Below are 21,675 nucleotides of genomic sequence, written 5' to 3' on the forward strand. Positions count from 1 at the left end.
GGCCTAGACAAAGCTAAATGATGCAAAAAATCAAGAATGTATTTAGGTGCTTGGTCATGGATAGCCTTGAAAGTTAAAACTAAAATTTTAAAATTAGTCCTCAAGTGTACAGGAGGCCAGTGCAAAAAGGCAAGAACAGGACTAATGTACTGAATGACTAATGTTCTGAAGAAGTAATTTCTTACTTTCAAAATGTTATAGGTCACAATATATGTAAAGATCATTTATCATGATTAATTAGGCAACTCTGATCCAACAGACTTAAAATATCATATTTAGATCCACTGGACTGAACCCAAGCTCCTCTTTTGTAAAAATCTGTGACTCCAATCCATGTGAATTCTAAAGTTGCATGAAGTTCTCGATCAAAAACTTCACAAAGTTGTTTTTCTCCAAACTGTGGAAGGACCAGAGTTTAGATTTATAAATATTAACCTGTCTAAATGTTTTTATTAGATGAAAACATGGTTAAATATAAATATATATTTTAATGAAAAACGTTTTACTTTAGACTTTTACAAAATGTCCAAGATGCAGCTTTTGAATATTTCTTTAAACTGGTTCAGTTATTAATTTATCCCCTCCTACACTGATTCAAAAAGAAAATATTGCATAAAATTATGTAATATTTGTATGCAATTTAAATATTGCATAAATATTTGTATTGCAAAATATTGCTTAAATATTGCAATATCCTCCAATATTTTTGCAAAATATTGCAAAATATGTTATGCAATATTTTTCATTTTGCATTTGCTTACTGATTCGTGGGATAAGCCTCTATTGGTTCTAGAAGCAACTCTAATAAAATATTAGGCATTATAATATTCTTCCTAATATTTCCACAAAGAGGAAAGAATCAAAGAACAGAGAGAAAGCATTTTAAGTTGGATGTTTGTTAGAAAAATTATCCTCCTGTTCAAGTTATGTTTTCATATTATTCTTTTTATATTATTACTCTCATATTATTCTTCTTTTTATATTTACTTAACTTCTCTTTTCTTTTGTAGTATATTATTAACTTTGTTTAGGATGTTTGCTTGGAAGCTAAAAACGTTAAACATTCATGTGTTATTAGTTCCATATGTAACTGATTAGTTGTGGTCAGCCACATGCCCTTATAAGGGCATGTCCATAGGAGGTTCCAGAATGTAAAGACGGTTGGTCAATTCTCTGTGTGACTGTGTGAAGAAGCCCAACCTCCTTTTTCTATACAATAAAGAGAAATGCAAAGAAAGAACTGGCAGAATTGAGTCCAGACAGTGTTTGACAGCGATTCGTCGCGTCTGTTCTCAATTCTCCTATTCTGCAGAAAAGAAATTAAAAGAAACCTAATCTCTGTCTCTGGCTGATTCTTTGCAGGTTATGACAAATAAACCTATCAATGTTAAAAGAGTTTATTACAATTATATATTTTACATTTATTGTTATATGACATACATATGGAAATACAATAGAAAATCACATTTTCATTCCTTTGTTGGCTTTTGTTGAAAAAAAAACCCAGTTGAATCTAAACAGAAAAATCATCAAGAAAAGCGACTATTAAGATTTTTTCCTTTTTAATTGTTATGTGTTTAGGGACAACCTGTACGAGTTGCACAGACAAAAGCTAACTGAGTGAAGCACAAACGATCATTGAAGTAAAAATTGTTTCCGTAGTTGGTGTGAACACAGTGTTCATTTCCACCATCATTGTCAGGCTGTCCAGAATTCCAAAGGGAAAATGTGTATTTAGACCCATCGGACCATATCCACCCTCCTTCCTTATGCATGTCAGTGAGTCCAATCCAGGTCCATGACTGAGTAGGATCAAAGTTCTTGATCAGAAAATTGACAAAATTGTGTTCATTTAGGCTGTGGATGGAAACCAGGTTGGCTCCTTCAGACACACACAGGAGCTCTGCTTCTCCCCAGGTCACTCTTGAGCCAAAGTACTTGTAGCAGCGACCCTCGAAGCTGAACCAGAACAAGGGGCAGCCGCCACGCAGCAGCTTCAGTTCCTGTCCATTTGAAGGAGGCTCAGCAGCCAGAGCCAGACCAAACAGGAAGAGGAACCACATCATCTTGGATCTCGATGTCTCTGAGGTGGAGGGATCTGAAGTTCTTGCTGGAGTTTTTCTGCAGTGATGGATGTTGAAGAGAATCCTGGAGAGACAAAAGGCAGACTGCTTCCTTATATAGCACCAAGAAAGGGCGTCTGCATTGTTATGTAATGGTTAAATGTTAATGCATCTATTAACATGCCCATCTGCACACAGCACCATAGTTTTTTGGACATTTTTTTAACAGTTCACCTGAAAACATGTTTAAATATATATTACAGATTTTGGGGTAACATTTTGACCGTAAAATCTCAGATTTGTTGATTAAAATAAATAGGAAATTATTTATATTCCATAAAGGTAAAAAAAATCAAAGCACTTTAATTATTATTTTTTTTATCATGTTGTGCTCATTCCATACAAAGTGACTTTAGTTTGGAAAAATGTGGAGAAATTTTCCTCAGAGTCAAACTAACCATTGGTCACTAAAAATAATACAAAATGTGTAACTATAAATTTGTATATGTTGACAAAATTATCAGTAACATTAATTTTGCTTAGAAAAAGTGCAGGTGTGCCAGACAGTTATTGCTCAATCATAATTTCTTTGTTCGGTTCCTGTAAATGCTGTTGATTTACCAGGCACCTTTATCGGTTCTGGTTTTAATGAGGATGTAAAGGTTCAAAAAGATGAGGTTGAGCCACATTAGACAGGTTAATAATGATTTAGTGGTTTTTTTGCCGCCTGTGAGACGCATAGCTTTATGTTGATGAGGGAAAGGTGGGGTTGAATGTCAGCCTGGGAGATTGATTAAAAAGGCTTCTTATCTTATTGGACAACAAATAACTTTATTTGCTGAATAAGAGCAATCAGTTCAACAATTACAACTACTCTGTGTATGTATTTAATGACAAAATTAAAATTGCAAATCAATTTATAAAGGTTTATTAAGCAAGTACTTTATAAAAATCAAAGAAAATATTATAGGAAACAAATAACAACCTCCAAAGCTATGTAGACCTATAGGGTGTTTTAATCTTTAGAGGTTTATATTAAGAGGTTAATATAAACCGTAGGAAAGATGTAATGTCAATCCAATCCTATACACTCTACCTGCCCAGGTAGCTGGGACATTTTTGTTGTTTCTGCTCCATTCTTGTGATCCTTGTCCCTCCCTTCTGTGTCCTTCTGCAGTTCCACAGAAATTGTCTCTTCTTCTTTCTCTTCACTCCGACTGGTATCATCCTGTCCCTCTTTTACAACTCAGTGACCTTGTCTGTCCCTTAATAGCAACAAGGATAAACTTTATAGTACTATTGCAAAGAATGAATGATGTTAGAACAGAAATACAACATAAAACTCAGCTTAGGAAAAGCACTAAACACACAGGAAATGGATTAATGACTTTATTTGTATTTCTTTTGAGCTGGTAAAAAATATACATCCATAGCTTATTAATATAAAACAAAGACAACTGTATAATCTGTATATTGAGATCTTATCAATTTTAATTGCGACACAGCCTTTCCCCTAAAATGTTAATAAGATGTTAAGCAGATTAATGTTATGCCATACGAACCTATAGCGTTACATTGCTGACATGCTGCCTTTAATATGTGTGACTTTAACATATCCAACACACAAACACACACAATGCCAAGCCTGGGCAGAGATGATAGAGACAGGCTGTTTTCGCTAACTTGCTGTAGTGTTGCTGCTTGGTCCCAGTCTGAGACTGACCCAGTTTGATATTTTATTGCCCGAAGTGCCAGATCAGCTGGGATGGTGACTGCAAAGACAGTAGTGACTTTTGTTTATGGGGTTCAAAAGAAAACAAAATCAGGAGATTCTGCAAATCTCCCGAATCCCCAGTGGCCAACCCACCATTCTTCTAGTTAAATTATTTTAGTACCAAATAAAGTACCAATCATACTCGGTGTGCTAATTACAGATGTACAATTTATATTTGTTTTAGTATAAAATAACTTACCTAACCTAAAAAGCATTGCAAATATTTTATTCTTATTAGGTGAATGTAGTTTGATGGATTAAAACTCAAATGATTTAAGATGTTTTTCTCATTCCTAATTAAACCTGTGAAACATGTCATCTCATCTCTATAATGGTCTTCTTAATAGTCCTCACTTCATACACAGATGGAGATAATGACATGATTAAAAACAAGGACATTGAAACGTTTGAAATAACATATTTAAAATTTGTTATTTTATTTTACAATGGTTATTACAAATGAAACTCTTTTCTTACAGATGAAGTGAAAAATCTTTTTCAGCCCAATTTATCAACTTTTGTTTAGAAGATCAAGCCTTTCATAAAGCTCTTATAAAAATCTTACAAAATTAGAGGATATAAAGACATGCTCATGGCAGCCAGGTTTTATAATTCTAAAAAACATATTGTTAGCTATTGCGAATCCAGGCGAGCTTTACAAACAGAGGAGTAGTTGTCTGTGCACACTTTATCGTTCCATCCCTTGGATGGGCCAGAGTTGGTGTGCACACAGGGTTCAGGTCCTTCGTTATTATTTGGTTCTCCTGCATTCCACAGCTTGAAGTTGAATCTGGACCCGTCAGACCAGAAATATGTTCCATCCTTCTGAGCGTCAGACAGTCCGATCCAGTTGGCTCCCTCAGCGTGATCAAAGTTTCTGATCAGCATTTTGACAAAGTTCTCTTCTGCCAGACTGTGGATGGACACCAGGTTGGCTCCTTGGGTCACACAGTGCTGCTCTGCATCAGCCCAGGTCATCAAGGTGGCGACGTACTTGTAGCAGCGCTCATTGAAGCTGAACCAGAACGGGGGACAGCCGCCCCGCTGGAGCTTCATCTCCTGTTTGTCTGAAGGAGCCACAGCAGCCAGAGAGAGACCAAACAAGAAGAACAGCAATATCACCTTGGAGTCTGAAGTTTATGATTCTGAGAGATTTCTATGTAGTGCTGGAGTTTATCTGCAGGGATGAATGCTGAAGAGAGTTCTGGAGAGACTGGAGTTCACCGGGTCTCTTTTATATTCCTCAGAAAGGGCGTCTATCATGTTCCTGTTAATGAGCTACTTTAGTTTTTGCTTTGATTTCCCATAAACGCTGTCCCTTATAGGAACTCTATTTTCTTAACACGGAATGATAATCGATGAATTTATTACGTTTATTTGCATAGTACGTTGAAGCAACAATGCAGTTCAAAGTGTTTTACATCATGAAAACACAAGAATAAAAGGTCATAAAAATATAGTCACCAATTGAGAAATTATGTAACAAACATTTATGCAATGTACCACAAAGTTGCATAATGTAGCAAACAATATGCATTTATGCAATGTAACAAACATTGCATAAATGTATGTTACACAAACATAAAGTTACATTTGTGTCTTAGAGTCAATGAAGTACTTATTAACTGGCCAGGACATTTAGTTTAATATTTAGAAATTATGTCACCAGACAGAGAAGAAGTACAAAGTTATATGCAAATCTGGTATTTTGAAGAAATAACTAAATAAGTATAAAATGAATTAAGGCAAAAGAAACCAATTATTTGAACATTTGTAAAAAGAAAAAAAAATAATAATTAAATGAAATAAAAAGATAAATGAATAAATAAAAAAAAAGTGTCCCAGACGGTTATTGCTCTATTTTAATTTCCTGGTTCTGTTCCTGTAAATTATTACTGAGGTTGTCTGAAAGTCTTTAAGTTAAAGATGCCACTGATATCAACACCAGCTGTGCTGGGAGTGTTAAAGGCTTGTTTCTTCTGTATCCTTCATACCACTTAGTAAGTCCATTAATATTCTGAGCACAAATACTCATAATTACACAGCAGCCATTTATGGGTCAAAAAGAGCACCAACTCACCTGTAGATGTCTCATAACTTAGACTGTATTCATTTTCAATGGAATTTTGAACGATGAAGCTGCATTTTAGAAACAAAAAAGACTTCAGCTGCCTGAAGTTTGAAAAAGACAAGGAGACGAGTTGCTTTGTGATTCACTTCTTTTCCATTTTACAACTGATAAATAACATACCAAACATAGGCATATTTACACATAAACAATATTACAATTGTACAAAGCCTTTTCCTTAAACTCTTACACTGTGAATTTTGTGATTTTTTTTTTTATCATGCAAACTGGTCTTGAACAACAGCTTAAAAAAAAAAAAAAAAACAGAACTGTACACTTCTATAACAGCGGCTAATAAAACACTGAATACAGCCTCCTGTTGTATTGCTGTCCGTTCAACGTTTGACAGACTTATTGCACTTCTGCTGCCCTCTAGTGGCTACATTACAGCACAAAACGCATTTGACCCCGGATGCTTCACACCTGCTCTCCTCAAAAAACTGTAGATGGCACAAAAACCAAAGACGTTTAGTCACTATAAATAAACACAGGTTTTTAATAAATAACCAACTTAACTTCTTTACACATGATCGGCAAAGGGTGTCTGTATGTACATCATGCACAACTCTATGCTAACCAAATAGAAAACATTTCAATGTTACTTTGAACTCAAACAAATGTGTGCTCTGATGTATAAACCTTAGCAACTATTCACTGTGAGAGCATTTTTACAACAAAGCTGTAATATTGTTAAAGAAGATTTAATTGTGATTATCATATAAAAAAGTTGACATCTCAAATTGATTAATCTCAGTAGACTAAGAGGTTGCTGGTACGCTGTTTAACAGGTTTCAGGCGTAACTATGCTGAATTTAAGACTGTAACATTTTTTGCTGTTATCCTGACCAACTTCTAAAAGAACAAATACAAACCAGCAGATTTACCGGAACAGTTTCAGTTTCCAAAAGTAAAACTTCTTAAACAACAAACATTTGAAAATCTGTCACTTTTATCGGCTCTAATCCTGTTAAGATAAAGTGTTTAAAGCTCTCAACAATGCTTCCAAGTGGATCCAAATCATAATGGTGACAGTCAGACTGAGAACTTTTCAGCTTGAAATATTTCTTCACACCATGAATGTAGAACACATTTGGCACAGTTTGGGTAAATGTCTCCTATTGATGTAACAACCATGAAAAAAAAAAAAGCTCTTTCTTTGAAATCCAAATAAACACCTGTAAGAGAATCTTCACAGTATTGCACTTTATCCCTAATTTAAACCTTATAAAAGTCCAAAAGAGGCAGCAAATGCTTATCTGAGTTAACATTTAGAATATCACAGCTGCACTGTTGCAAGGAAGTGACAAAAAGAGGGGTGAGGGGGAAACCAAAAGGCATTTACATAAATGTAGTAAAATAACCAATGAGCAACAAAAAGGATTTGTTGATTTCTAAGCATCAGTATATCAGACAATAGCTTTCTGCTTTCGTGCTGCATTTGTGTGCGGGCGTAAAATAGAAAATTTTATTATTTAGTCAGGCTTTCCCCCACAGTGACTTGGAAAAAAACAAATCTCAAAGTCATTTCCTTTGGTTCCATTAATCTGTCAGTATCCTGAATTAGTTCTCACAGTATAAATGAGATTGTTTCGAAACAAAACATTATTTTCAGTCAGTAGGTATTAATTATCCGTCTTCTTTCTATGAAAGTGAATCAGTGGAACAAAGCTGTTCTGTTGTGCTGCACTTCGAATAAAAGACATCGACACAATAAACCTTAAAGATATATATGTATATAAAAAAAAAAAGAAACATTGATCTCTGCTGGGACCGTTTCCATAGAGACCAGGTTCAATAGCACATCTCGACAGAAAGCATCTCTGCAGGGAGTCAGGTTGGCTTCACATGATCCAAGGAGCGAACGTCATGCTTGTAACGGGGCGAACAAAACAGGAGCTGCAGCGCAGCCGGGCTGCAACGCTCAAAAGAAACGCTTGGCACTGAAAACTGTCAGGTCCACAGTATGTACAAAGCTAACTAATCGTTTCTATTCACAATAAAACATCATAGAGATGAGAGCATGAGGGTTGTTTCAGGCTTTAAAACCCAGAACCAATTGGCTTTAGTTATTCCTGAACAATAACTAAAAAGCTTGCACAACTAAATAGCATGTCTATGAAAATAAGTGCGAGCTATGCAATAGAAATCATATTGGACAGTCTATGATGCACATTTAGCTTTTCCAAAAAAAAAAAAGAAAAGAAAATCTTAATGCTTTTGGGTTTGAAATGAAGACGCGGTTATCAAGTCTTTGTTGATGTTCAATGGGAGCAGCGAGATTTACAAAAATAAAGGAATATTCCACCTGATGAACAGGAAAATAACCAACCAAAGGCGAGAACAAAACAGAGGCCTAATCAGCCCAGCAGGAACTGTACAAACTAATCACAACCTCCTTGACGCTTCGCTCAGTTTCTCCATCTTCCTGCACGGATTCGGTTTCTGTAGAAGGTTCCCAGGGAATGTGTGGAGGTTAAAAACCCCTCACAAGCAAATGTTGAGTGTATGAAAGCCTTTTGAGAGAGGACCGTGTTGGATGACAGACTGGTGTCCATCTCACAGCACTGCTGGTTGTGTGATCTTGCTGCAGTGTACGTGTGACCGTTTGCTGTACAAAGCGTCCCCATTGTCACACAGACTGGCATTCCCGCTTATGCTTAAGCGCGCGGCTCCAGCTTGTGTGACAGTTCAAAGAGTGTCTGTTGATTGTCGATGATGTGCAGGTAGTGGACGCTCGCCCTCACCTCCGCGCTGTCCACTCCGATAACCTCATTGCCTAGGAGACAGACGGAGAACATGTGCTGAAGTCAAACACGAGTCTTTCCTGGAAGCCTTCCCACTGTGAAGCTCAACGGACATGTATAAAAATAAATAAATCGAAAACAAAAAGCCCGTGTAGAAACTGTTGCTTGGTAACTGAAAGAGAAAACCAAATCAGCTGACCCAGTACAGATGCAATGCTCTAACTGAGCTGCAGGTGGCAGCAGAACCCTTCCAATAATGAGTAGCATCAAAACATCACAAATTTAGACATTGCATTTCTCAAATTGACTTTACCTTTTATAAAACAGACATTATCCTAAATAACTAGAATAAAGATGCACAAGATTCTCATTCTTTGTTTTCTTATGAATGACTTTAAAGATTCACTGGTTTATATTGTATGCTTTACTGGTCTGTTCAGAGATGTATTCGTGTTCAACATAATCTATTAAATTACACTGTAACGCCTCCACTCCCTGTTGACTTTACATGCAAACATGCAACATAAAAAAAAAGTTATTTTGAGTGATCAAGGAAGCATTTTATGCAAACGTGCCAAAGGAAACATTTAGTTCCTGAAGTAGCTGTCATTGTGGAAAAACAAACAAACATTATGACTTTGATTCACTTTCTGATTTAAAAAAGAAAAAAGCTAAGCAGTGCTGCATGCTTGGTTGAAACCTGCTTCTTAAGAAGTGTTTGTTTTCCTTCTTTGTTGGACGTAGATCCACATACCAGACATTGACTTGACTCTTCCTCTGCCCAAAAACATCTGAGTACAGATATCTGTTTCACATCTTTTCTTTGTGTTGGTTCTCCAGACACTTCAGGTTTGGTAGATAAGAAACCAAAATGTTCTGACAATTTTCTCTCTGCACGATTCCATTTGAATCCAAAATCCTAATTAACTCTGGGTTTTTTTTCTTCTGTTTTCTATATCTATTTTGCCATTAAAACAAATACCCATAAATGCTGATACACACCTGGCTGGTCACTTTGGCAGTGGCGAATCATCCTCACCGTGTCTGCTATCATATGCTGTTGAAATGAGAGAGGATGTGTTCAAACACTAAAGCTTCATTATTAGCTGTGGAAAATAGAAGATCTTTTAAGGTAAATCCTACATATTCTGTCACCTACATTTCATTCATATCAAAGGAGGATTTAGTTGAAAATGTTTTCTGCAGAAAAACAATCTCCAGGACTTTCAATAAATAATCTGCTGTAATGTATGATTTAGATGTTTTAATCTGCAAAAACTTAATACTTCACTCACCAGCTTCTCAAAGTTAACCAGGTTGTCATGAAAGGTCTTATTTCCTTCATGGATGAAAGTGATATCTAAAAGCAGTGGAGAGGCATATTAAAGTTTAATTCAGTGTTGTTTTTAAAATCTATATTTATGTGTGAGTGAAGGATTTAGAGGATACCTTTTAGGAGAAGAGGCATGAAAGGGATCTTAGGAGGTTTCATCCTTTTGAAGGCCTCTCTATAAGCTTTGTGGTTCAGAGATGGATCCTGTGAAGAGCCAGAGGAAGAGAGAAATGCTTAAGAAGGCTTGAAAAGAAGGGGAGAAATTTAGGGATTTGTCTATCAAGAAAGAAAGAAAGAAAATTGCTGGAGCACATTTGAAGCTCTGCCTGCAACACTCTCTCTATTCTCACCGTGATGAGTTCCAACTCTGAGAACAACTTCTTGAACTTCCCTGGACATTTCTGAAAACAAGAGTATTTGAATGTAATAATCGCCCAGCGCAGAGTTTGCATCTAAATCAAAGTCCAGCAACACACATCCTTACCTCCCATGTCTGGTTTAGTCTGCTGACAGCCGCTGTGTTCAGACCCATTATAATGGCAAACGCAGAGTTCAGATTTCTTTGGGCTTTACAGCTACAAATCACAAAAAAAAATGGAAACAAAATCAGAATCTTGATGCTCCCAATTAGTTTTCCGTTTTTCATTTTGTGTCCACTCACTGAGCTGCGATCTTGATGAACTTCTTCAGCAGCTGCACTCTCTTATTAAGCGACACACACATGAGCACCTCGGACATGACCCACTGCTGGACCTCGTTACAGCGCTGGAGGAGGACAGAGAGCGCCGCCGTGTGGCTGGAGCCAGGAGCGCGACTCAGAGTGTAGTACACCAGCTCCTGCTGCATGACACATGGAAACATTTTTGGAAATAAATCACTTATGGAATCAAAAGGAGCTACGGCCAAAAAAAAGAAATATATATATATAAAAATCCTTATATTTCTTATGGATTTCAATGCAAGTTATAATCATCAAATCACAAATAAGAGTGACAAAATAAAAAGCTTTACTAAGTTTTCTTAACATACATAAACTATGCATGGTACTGGTTGCATTATGTATGGTGACTGTCAACTGAAATGGCAAACTTCACAATTTCTCCCTCAATATTATATTTGATACCAAAAAGTAAAAATATAATAAAATAGATACAATGATATTTTTTCTTCAAATAAATGTGCTTTGCTGTAGACGCAGGTCAAAAATGTTTCAAAGGTGTTAATTTACTAAGGACTGCAAGACAAAAGGAAATCCTACTATTGCAAAATTATTGCAGAATATTGCAATGAAAGCTAGGATAAGTCCGCAATATTCCCGGAAGTCTCTTTCTCTTCTGTCAAAACAAACCATTTGATAGCATTTTTTTTATCTTTAGTATCTTGGGAACTATTTTCTGTGTCAGCATCAACTGCAGTGAGACTTTATCCCGTCCACCATTTTTCCCATTGATATTTCTCACAAAGGTAAGAGCAGAAAAGCAGTATTTATTCAGTATTAGAGTCCAAGTGCTAAATTAATGCTAAATATGATACAGATGCAAGTTCACCGGCAGGTAGAAATGTCAACTTTATCATAATGACAGTCAATGTGAATGCATTGCTACCAATATCGTTACTGTAATATTCAACAATATTGCTGATTTCCTAATATTGTGCAGCCTTAAATAAATTCTGACAAAAAGTGTATGAGTTATTTTTCAGTAACAAGTTAAGTTCACAGTTGCAAACTCGATTGTGCGAGACTTGAAGTTATTTAAATTTTTGACACAATCTGATTTGAAATGCATTAAAATGTTTGAATGCAACTCATTTATGATTTTGTGTAGATACCTCATGGATAGATTTAAAGAGGCTCCAGTCCAGGTGTGTGAGCGCTGCAGCCACATCCCAGGTGTTGATGCCTAAGAGACGAACAGGCCTCCTACTCAACTCAGCGCAGTCCGTTAGCGGAGGCTGCAAATACAAGCACGGAAAACGTTTTTATAAAATCAAAGAAATGTCACACGCATAGACAATATTTTTATTTAAACTGCATTAAATATTATCTCCTCTTCTGAATAAATTATGTTTTAATAAAAGTGATCCTGATTACAATACTATAACATGAATTAAAGAAAAAAAATCTGAAGATTCATTCCCATGTCGGATTATAACATATTGTTGGTGACGTAACTAACAATACCTTAAGGAGAAAAAGTTCTTAGGAAGTGCATCACTATCTTGAGATTTGTCTCTACAGAGAAATTGATTCATGAATACAAAAGGATATTTACACACCAAGATCTCAGTGAGGTCCCTGTGACAGGCCACCAGCTTCCCCTGTGGGGTCAGAGACTCTGAATAGACACAGTCGCTGGGCTGCAACATCCTCCGCTCTGCAGAGACAAATAATTTAAAAATGATGATTATGATATTAAAATAATCTTAAAAAACTCAAGTTCTCTTTGGGCATGATCTAGGAATAGTTGATCACAAAGCATCCAGCAAATCATCACTAGGTCTGAAGTTACATAAGGTTTTATAAACTCTTGCATAAGTGAATGTCAGGAGAAACATTTATTTATTGAAAAACGGTGTGAATTCACTGTGTACCTCCAGTATGCGACACCACGGCCAGCACCATATCCTCCTCTGCTTTGTCCAGCTTCAGACCCAGAATCCGCAGAAGCTCCCGAGCCTCCAGAGCAGGGTGTGTGTGGACACTTAGGTAGGAGTCAGGACTCACGTATACGCAACATATCACTGGAAAATTAATTTAAATATTTACCATAAGGGAGAAAAAGCAAAAGGTTCAGGATCAAACACAAGCAAAGCTCAAAGAGGACAATTTGACTAGATTAATGTTAAGTACAAAATTGGAGACAAAGACGGAAACCGTCTGTGTGTAGGAAATTTACATAAATCAAAATTCTGTTATTATCCGTAATTATGTTGAGCTGTTTTGTATTTTTGTCGCACTCACCCTCTCTCTGGTCCGCTGGTGAATTGCGAAGCTGCAAACTGTTCTCCTTTACGCTGTGCTGGTACGCTTGCTTACTCTGACAGACAAAGAAGAGCAACCACTGAGTTTTAAAAATCTCTATATACGATGTGACTTCTTTTTAAAGACCTGTTTAACTCAGTGTGAATAATAAGTTTACCTTTACAAACTTTCAAATGTGAAACTGCTTACTTTACATACCTTTTGATTGGGAGGGCAGTTGTCCACTGTGCTACAAGAAAATAACACACACAGTAGTAAGCAGGAATTTAGCAACTAGATGCACAAACTTAAATCAATTCCATTTGATAAGAAGTGCTTACTGTCTGCGACGCAGAAGCTTATGAAACTCTTTTAGGTCTTTCTCCAGCGAGGGGAACTCGTACACATCCTCTAGAACGTAACTGTACAGCGTCTGACAGACAAAACAGAAAGATGATGATTAATGATGACAGCAGGACTTATTGAAGGAAGAGTTAGACTTTTTCAAAAGGGTTAGTATGATGCTGAGTAGTCAGGATTGTGAGGAAAAAAAACTCAACTTGCAACAAACTGACACCAAATGTGTTAGCTTTACATATTGAATCTTCCAGTAGGCATGGGATGGTTTATTGTAAGATATACTGAGGTTTTTTGCAGCTGCGAGACATTTTAATGTGAAATTAGTGAAAGTGTGAAAAACATATGTGAATGTTTATCAAGTAAAAGTCTTTTAGAGTATAAAAATCCTTTCAGACAGAATGAACTAATGATTTCAGTTAAAATCTTAAAGATTAACCCAGACTCTAAGTATTTTCGGAGCTTTTCCTGAACAGCATCTGCATAATTCAAAAAGTTATTTTCCTGATTGTTGAACTTTGATAGAAGCCAATGAATAATGTAGAACTATTTCAGCTTTTAAAAAAATCTAATTAAATAAAAGCAAACAAAGACACACATGAATACCAATTTTATGCGTTGTAAGTCCAAACCAACATGTCAACTAACAATACAAGCTTTCTAATTAGTGAGATTAGTCAGATGTTCAAGAAAATATCAGAATAAGAAACAGAAAAAAAAATCTAAATACCATTAAGCTCATCATTACCAGAGTCTGAGAAGCTGATTTAATAACCAATATGAGATGAAGCACATGCTCTTTAGCGCAGGCGTGTTCACATGTGTGTATGGTGTAGAATTAATAATAACCTTGTACAGCTCAACACACTCTCACACACACACCTCTTTATCACTGTCATTGACCCTCCGTGGCCCCGCAAATCCCAGCTTCCCTCTCATCCCTCTGTTACTAGGCAACTATCACCTGGGTTACGCACTCCATATAAAATGATACCCTTGCCAATCCTACCACTCTGGTTTCTATGGCAACCCGTTGGAGCGCAAAGGAGCAGTCAGTTTATGAAAGAACGAGCAAGTGGAGGGATGTGTGTTGGTTCGCCTTTGGATGTAACAGACTCTGTGTTCGCTGCCCTTCTGGGAGAACCCAAAAAAGTCCAGTCAGATTCTTCTGGTAAACTCACTTTTGACTTATTACAGCTAATAAATAAACCTGAGCTAATTATTTCCACCACTGATCAACAACTACAACTATAACCCTTCAATCCATGATGTTTTTATAGAGCCGGAAACATCAACATTTAACAACAAAAAGAGAATCCGATTCAGTAAAAAGTCATAGACAGAGCGCTGCCAGTCCTCAGTTGACCTTATCATAAAAAAGGACACCTTAGGATCAAAATGATGGTGTGTAAATAGAAACCCATTGACAAGCAAGTGTTAGAAGAGACTGCTACCTTCATGAAGCTCCTGACATGCTCCTCTTCCTTGAGGAAGTCCTTGTAAAGCCTGCTCCAGTGGGACACGAGCCGCAGTACTTTGCGTTTCCTAAAGAGGGCGTCTTTGCCTTCCTCCTGGCCCCTGCAGCGTGCGCTGCTATAAGTAAATGTGGTCAAGGAGACAACAAACCAAGAAGTAGAGTGTGAAGGGTTTGTGTGTGGGGTTTGCATGCTGTAAGGATATTGTCCCAGCAGCGCCTGACAGAGGTCATGAGTGGACATGAACACAAGGTAGGTCAGCAGGAAGTCGTCCAGCAGCATTTCTGAAACACAAAGCACATCATCATGAGTCATTTCAAATACCTCTGATATTACTTCCTTTATGCTATTAAATATTTAAAATAAACAACATCTGACTGAAGCTACCTGAAGCCCTTTGATTTGTTATATATTTTAGTTATAAACTGTAGCTATCAACTGAAAGAAAATGTTTTTAAACAACACCACATCTAAACTGGCTGTGATAGATCAGCTGCACGAAGTTACAGGCTTGTGCATGAACATCATAACCCATTAACTCAAGTGTTTTCATCACAGCACGGGTAGAGTAGAACAGATTGAAGTGCAAGTGGGATATCATGAGAGTGCGAGGCTCAGCAGGTGATCATTGGGTATGAATCAAATGGAAATGGCCCTCAGCGCCCATGGGTAATGAGCCATTGTTGTGGGGTAGGAGTACTCTGCGTGTTCATGTGTGTGTGGTGTCAAAGTGTTTTCCTGCGAAAGAAAAAATAAAAAATGTGACCCAAATGTGGCCACGTGAGGCAGAGAGCACAGAAATCAATTATAGAAGACCGAGCACAGGCCGTGGCATTAATATTTGATCAGCTGCCCTTCTTTTAGAAATAAAACTGCAACTTTTTAAGAAATATTTCAGGCACTTTTAGGGTCTGACAGGGCTCGTCAAATTTCAAAAGGCTGTTAACTTGCTTCACTGTTACTGTCTTTACTTTGCGATCGATAACACTATTTCTCCACCAGGTTTGTTCCTGCTCCAAGTCTCCCCGCTTGGCCTCTCCATCACATCTTCCAACACCCTCCCTTTCTCTCTTCATCCCCCGTTTTTCATTTTCCGCAACTTGCCGTTTATATTTCCTCCTACTACTCCTCTCCTCCTACGCTCACACTCTCTCAGCTCGGTGCGATGATAAATATCCATTTTCATCTTGAACATATGCCCCCCTGCGTTTGCCCGCTGGCATGCACAAAGTCAAACACATAGTTGCAGATGGCGCAGCGCACACACGCACTCTAATGAATAACTCATTCAGTTCTGACCTTGGGGACTTTATCTCTTGTGAGCAAGAAGGGAAAAAGGTGGATAAAATGTGTGTGCTGAACTAATCGTGGTAATCTGCTGCTTCTGTTTTTTTCCCCCCTTTGTGTGTTTTTTGTGTTCACAGCAATGGGGTGTTTAGGTAATCGCTCTCTCTCCATGAAAGCATGTTAGAGCACGTTCAACGCTGCACAGCTAAGCCAGTTAAAACAGCACACTGATGCTTGGCACCACCTCAGGGAGTCACGCACACAAACATACGAAACACCATATATGTACATGTTTCCTGCGGCTGCATGAGCGCACAGGACAGGCAAACATGGGCACAGTCTCAGACTCCTGCCTCTCTCTCTCCCCTTCTCTTTACGTTCCTTTACTCTCCTCCGTGAATAAATATTAGCCGGACTTCCTCGACAAAGCCCATCTCAGTTCTCTCCCACATTTATCTCGCCCTCTTTCTTCCTCTGCTTCCTGCAATTCAGTGAGATGGCTCCCTGTGGACTATTCGTAGCTGCTGATACTGAGGTCTGAGCTGATGCATAAAGACTCCTTGTCTTTAATGCAAAAACAAATCCTAACAGGCAGTGGGATAGCTTAATAATACCCAACTAATGTCCCTGATGTACTAAAGTAATAAAAGTAGAATTTAAGCACCTCTTGGCTCAAAGATGATGCTTACAGTGTTTTTTTTTTTTAAATAGACATTTCAAGAAGGTGTGCTGGAACAAATTTTCATAAATGCACATTTTTGTTTTACTTTGTGCAGAAATGTTAATTCCAAATTTAGATAGGTTACTGATAATCAGATTTGGAAATGTTGAAAAAATCTCAGACTTTCAATTTAGTTTGCATGCATAAAGCACTGCTATCAAACACAAAAAGACAGTATTACTGCACTGTACAATTTTTTTTCAAAAGTATTCACACCCATTAACACCCATAACTCTAACTTGGCTACAATTTAGAATAATCAAAAAAATGTATGTTTCTGGAGTGTGGCAGGAAGCCGTGCCCTGGACAGAATCCACACATGAACTGGGAGATTTTGTAAACTTTTTTATTAACCAAGAAAATCCCAATGAGATTAAAAATCTCCATAAAACTTCAAATTGGGATTCTACCCAAGACCTTCTTGCTCCAAGGCATCAGTGATATCAACTGCCCCACCATGTAGAAACTAAAATTTGTGCTATGGCACTGCTTTGAAAAAATAGCTTGTGCTCAATCAGTTGCAGAGTCTACATGAGAAGCAATTTTAATTGCTTAGTTTCAAATGAATTTAGGTCTGAAGTTTGATACGTGAAACAGATTTGATCAAAAACCTTTTCAGTGCAGCTGTGGCTGTATGTTAAGGTTCACAGTCCTGTGGAAAGTCAGATTCAGTATTTTCGCTCCATCCATTCTCCCATCAAAACTGCTGGGCTACACTGCCTCAGGTGAAATACACTATCCTCTCAACCTGATGCTGATAAAGTCCTGAAGTGTTGTTTTTCTAAAATATACCATGCTGTTCAAAATGTTCCCTTTTGGTCTGATTTGACCAGATCATATGTTTGCACTGCAGCTTACGGGGTTGCTCAATAGCAACTTTTTCTTCTTGCCACTGATCCATATGAAATTGCTGTCATTTCAGCAGATTGACGGACTTGAGTGGTGGATCTTTGCAGCTCTTCCAGACTTCACCTCTTCCTGCTTCTTGGAGTAATTATCTCCTAGATTACACGGATGGGTCTTGTAATGGTTGGTTTGCAGCTGTGTCATACTCCATTTTCAGATGATTAATTGAGCATTGTTTTGTGTAATCTTCAAAGCTTTGGATTATGTTTAATAACCCTGCTCTGTTTTAATCTTCTCCACAACCTCGTAATACAGTTTTTTAACTTCATTTCTTAAGTGAAAAAACTTCCAAAATTTTCACCAAACTGTCTGGTTTATACTAAGACTACATTACACACACAAATTGTTTTGAACAATTAGCTGACTCCTGGAGGCTACTGGTTATAATGGATTTTATTGAGAACTATCAGAGTAAGGGGGCTGATTAAAGATGCATGCTACACAGATTTTATTAAAAAGACCACAAGGAACACCAACAAATACCAGCTACAGCTAAAATAAGACATGAATCCAAAACATCTCTGAACATTACCTGCTGCAGAAATGTCTTGAGTGCCTTCAAACTGTTATTTCACGATCTCATTATGGCATTTAACCTCCTAAATGTTCCTCATATTTACAGGCAATCACATGGTTGAATGACTGCACCTGGATGGGCTGAGTCATGCAGCTACAATCACATAGAGGCTCTGACAGGAAGTGCACACCTCGTGGGTTTGAAGCCACTTGAGATTAGAGTAAAACTGAAAGCTGGACTGTGTTGGAACTTGTGCTGCACTGAAAAGTACATTCCTAGGAAGCACTGTGGTAAGAAGCTCCCTGGTATGTTTTTACAAAAACAAAGTCAGGTATGTGATCAGTGCAGTTTGATTATTTGTCTAAAAGTACTTATTGACTTCAGCCGTCACCTTTTAACATCCAAGTTTAGTTTTTTCTAACATTTCGAATCAATATTTTTACTGAGTGTATTTTGTAATACGGAATGTTTGGTGTGTGTTTTTAACCTTACCGCTCTCTCTGTTCTCCATCGCTCCTCTCTGATCGTCCAGTCGGAGGTCGCTGAGCAGATGCTCCAAGATCTTCAGCGGCGTTCCTGACACCACCACGTACCTGTAGGGCGAAGGACCGCAAAAGTCTTCTTCAAAAAGACTGGAGAACAAAGTGCGGTCACCTCCATCTCTCCATCTCCTCTCCTTCTCTTCCTCCTCCACATCTTCATCATCGATGTAAGGAAAATGGGGAACATCAAACGCACATGTGTCCGAAATGCCACAATCTCCATCCTCAGTGCCCCCCTCACAGTCGTCTTCGTCATTATCTTCATCGTCAACTATATCCTCCTCTGCCTGTGCTAGAGTAGCTATCTCAGAGTTCATCTTCATGTCTTATCGCATGCCAACAATCTGTCCTCCTCTAAGTTTTGCATCCCCAGGAGGGGAGGGGGTTCCTCCCTGGGGTTCAATGTCTTGCTGGCTGCTGCTGTCAGCTATAAACCTTTGAGATTAAAGCCCTCTCTCTGACAACTCCTACAGTAGCCCTGCGAGGGAACTGATTGTTACTGAGAATGCTTTGAATTGTGTACACACACACGCGCAGGCAGACTCGTAACCTGTCTGACACTCCCTGCTTTGTGCCTCAGGGTCTTGGCAGACACTGCAGAAAGAAATCAGCTTTGAATGTGCACACTATACGACCCTAAATAAATAGAATCTTGGTGTCATCTTGTTTCTCCCTTTCAGCTGAGAACAAAAAGCCGTTCTCTCCCTTCTGCTCCAAGCCAGAAGCTTAAGCATACATTATCTTGGTCACACACAAGTACAGTTTCAACAGCCCTGCTGCTATTTTGCACCTCTGTAAGTTGAGATCCCAAAGCAAAACGAGTAAAGTAGAGGGAGGAGTACTGTAATTATGTGTTTTTGTTGTTAATGTTAGTGTGAAGGTTTCTCATTATGAAGGGAGAGGGACAAACCTCTTATTGCAGTCGTCCTCTCTGGACACGCCCCCCGACGATGTAGGTGAGGGCCGGTCGGACGGCGACGTCACTGATGATGTTACTCTCCGCAACACCAACACGTCCCGTCCTCTCTCCTTCAGACAAATCTTCCCCACTGCTTCCTGGAGGGCACCAAAAAAAACAAAAAAAACAACACAGGCATGTCACAAAGTGAAGCAAGGACAAAAGTGCTAGAAGACTGAACACGCTTAATGTATAAATCACCAAGAATTCATAATGGATTCCAGTCTTAAATTTCAATACTGTAATCTACAGTGTTTCCTGATTATTTAGACAGTAATTGTTTCATATATACATATACATGTATACATATATGTAAACCATCCAGGACTGATGCAACCATGTGTGCAAACAGTACATACTAGCAGAGCACACAAAAGCCTGACATGTTGAAATTCCCGATGCAATTACATGTTTTGTCCACCAGGGTGCAGTGACAATTCTGAATATCAAGGAACATTCTGAACTATAATGAAAAGCAGCTTATAACCACTTTGGTAGGTCATAATAATTAAATCCTTGAAAGAAAAGATTTAATTGTGAAATAAAACTAACTCGAAAGACATGAAATAGTTATACAGTAAGTTCAAGCATATCAACACAGCCTCATCTGTCACTATCAAAGGGAAGCATTACCTTTCCTTTCTTTTAAAGGCGTGGTGGCGCTACATATTAAATTACACTGCAGGGAAAGCTAGCTATGTGGGCTGACACCTGAAATTATCTCATCCTCAAAAAAGGAGCAGCAGCGCTGAGAAATACACAGACACACGTTTGCCGTGACAGTCCAGCGAAATAGGAATAAGTCCCAGGTGAAGAGAAGAAGAAACAGCCTGAGGTGAGAAGTGAAAATGAAGACAAGAGATAGAGATCAAAGGCAGAGGAGAAGGAGCAGATGCTCACTGCAGTCTGTGTCGCAGCAAACGACACTGACATGAAGCTCCTGACATAAGGGTTGACTTTTTGTTTAGTTGGGTCATATGTAACAATAATAAACCTAATGATTTTGAGGTGAAAGTTGCTCTAAGGACTAACCTTTTTCAAGCCCTAACAATGCATTTATAAGTAACTGTGGTCAGATGTGGAAATTTCTTGAAATGATGACAGATTTCTCGATAACACTGAAAAAAAAAAAGAGACGTGCACCAGCTAGCAAACATAAACAAATCCACACACGCCATCTCTTTGACTGTCGGATAAAAGGGAGCGTCTGATCCTGAGAGGCAGCAGGTGGGACATGACTTAGGTCAGACAAAACAATATGCTCCTAGATTTCCTTGTGATTCCTAATGAGTCATTCTAGCAAAATGTGCTCCAGATGTTCAGCTGCTCCCAGATCCTCCTATCCAGGTGTGATACTGGTGGTTTTCAGCTGCATGGTGCATTTTCAAGGTGTTACAACCACAGAGTTCTGTGACAGACCACAACAAAGTATTTGCGAAATTCAATAAAAATACATTGATTTTTAAATATTTGAAATTATACTCTGATACCACTTAATAAAACACAATTCAAAAAATTTACCAAATTAGAAAATAGAGCCCACCTAGGAGTAATGCAAACTCAATATGAATCCTGTTGTTTTTTAACCATCTTAGAAGTTTGGTGGGGCAATTAGTGAACAAACAGTATCATGAAGACTGACTGTTCAGGAATGTAGTTTGTCCAGAAGCAGGGTTAAGTACCTCATCCTACCGGCACATTAACATTTGGCGGGAGGATGTTTTCATTTAAATACAACAGCTGTTTGTTTACAATAAATAAATGAGAATGAAATATGTTTAGTTTCTTGCCACCATGATTTTCATCCCCTTTCTGTCCTGCCTTGCTTTAAAAGCAGAATTTATCAAATAACTGCAATTCTACACATTTTTGATTAAATCACAGGAAACTCCGAAACATTAAAACATA

General features: G+C 38.0%; 3 protein-coding genes across 3 annotated transcripts in view; all 3 read right to left on the reverse strand.

Moving 5' to 3' along the window:
- Window positions 1–1,577: 1,577 nt before the first annotated feature.
- LOC102228292 (lactose-binding lectin l-2-like) lies at window positions 1,578–2,066 on the reverse strand. The gene has a single exon (XM_005802732.2). It carries the CDS (start codon window positions 2,064–2,066, stop codon window positions 1,578–1,580), a length of 489 nt encoding a protein of 162 aa, XP_005802789.2.
- Window positions 2,067–4,355: 2,289 nt separating this feature from the next.
- On the reverse strand, window positions 4,356–4,971 carry LOC102228041 (ladderlectin-like; the record flags this gene model as incomplete). Its single annotated transcript, XM_023345378.1, has 1 exon — window positions 4,356–4,971. A coding segment is annotated over one exon (501 nt), but the record flags the coding sequence as incomplete, so codon positions are not given.
- A 1,067-nt stretch (window positions 4,972–6,038) lies between these two features.
- The window catches only part of LOC102216758 (rap guanine nucleotide exchange factor 5), a 46,784-nt gene continuing 31,147 nt past the window's right edge, over window positions 6,039–21,675 (reverse strand). Inside the window, exons 10-26 of the mRNA XM_005802685.2 lie at window positions 19,720–19,865; window positions 18,760–18,860; window positions 15,042–15,120; window positions 14,816–14,960; window positions 13,346–13,437; window positions 13,224–13,254; window positions 13,005–13,080; window positions 12,635–12,784; window positions 12,320–12,417; window positions 11,873–11,995; window positions 10,704–10,882; window positions 10,527–10,617; window positions 10,393–10,443; window positions 10,159–10,246; window positions 10,005–10,069; window positions 9,712–9,766; window positions 6,039–8,741 (exon numbers count right to left, since the gene is read on the reverse strand). Of these exons, the coding sequence (XP_005802742.1) occupies window positions 8,623–8,741; window positions 9,712–9,766; window positions 10,005–10,069; window positions 10,159–10,246; window positions 10,393–10,443; window positions 10,527–10,617; window positions 10,704–10,882; window positions 11,873–11,995; window positions 12,320–12,417; window positions 12,635–12,784; window positions 13,005–13,080; window positions 13,224–13,254; window positions 13,346–13,437; window positions 14,816–14,960; window positions 15,042–15,120; window positions 18,760–18,860; window positions 19,720–19,865 (1,689 nt within the window). The 3' untranslated portion in view covers window positions 6,039–8,622. The remainder of the gene's footprint in view (window positions 8,742–9,711; window positions 9,767–10,004; window positions 10,070–10,158; window positions 10,247–10,392; window positions 10,444–10,526; window positions 10,618–10,703; window positions 10,883–11,872; window positions 11,996–12,319; window positions 12,418–12,634; window positions 12,785–13,004; window positions 13,081–13,223; window positions 13,255–13,345; window positions 13,438–14,815; window positions 14,961–15,041; window positions 15,121–18,759; window positions 18,861–19,719; window positions 19,866–21,675) is intronic.

Source organism: Xiphophorus maculatus, chromosome 13 (genome assembly GCF_002775205.1).
Source record: "Xiphophorus maculatus strain JP 163 A chromosome 13, X_maculatus-5.0-male, whole genome shotgun sequence".
NCBI lineage: Eukaryota > Metazoa > Chordata > Actinopteri > Cyprinodontiformes > Poeciliidae > Xiphophorus > Xiphophorus maculatus.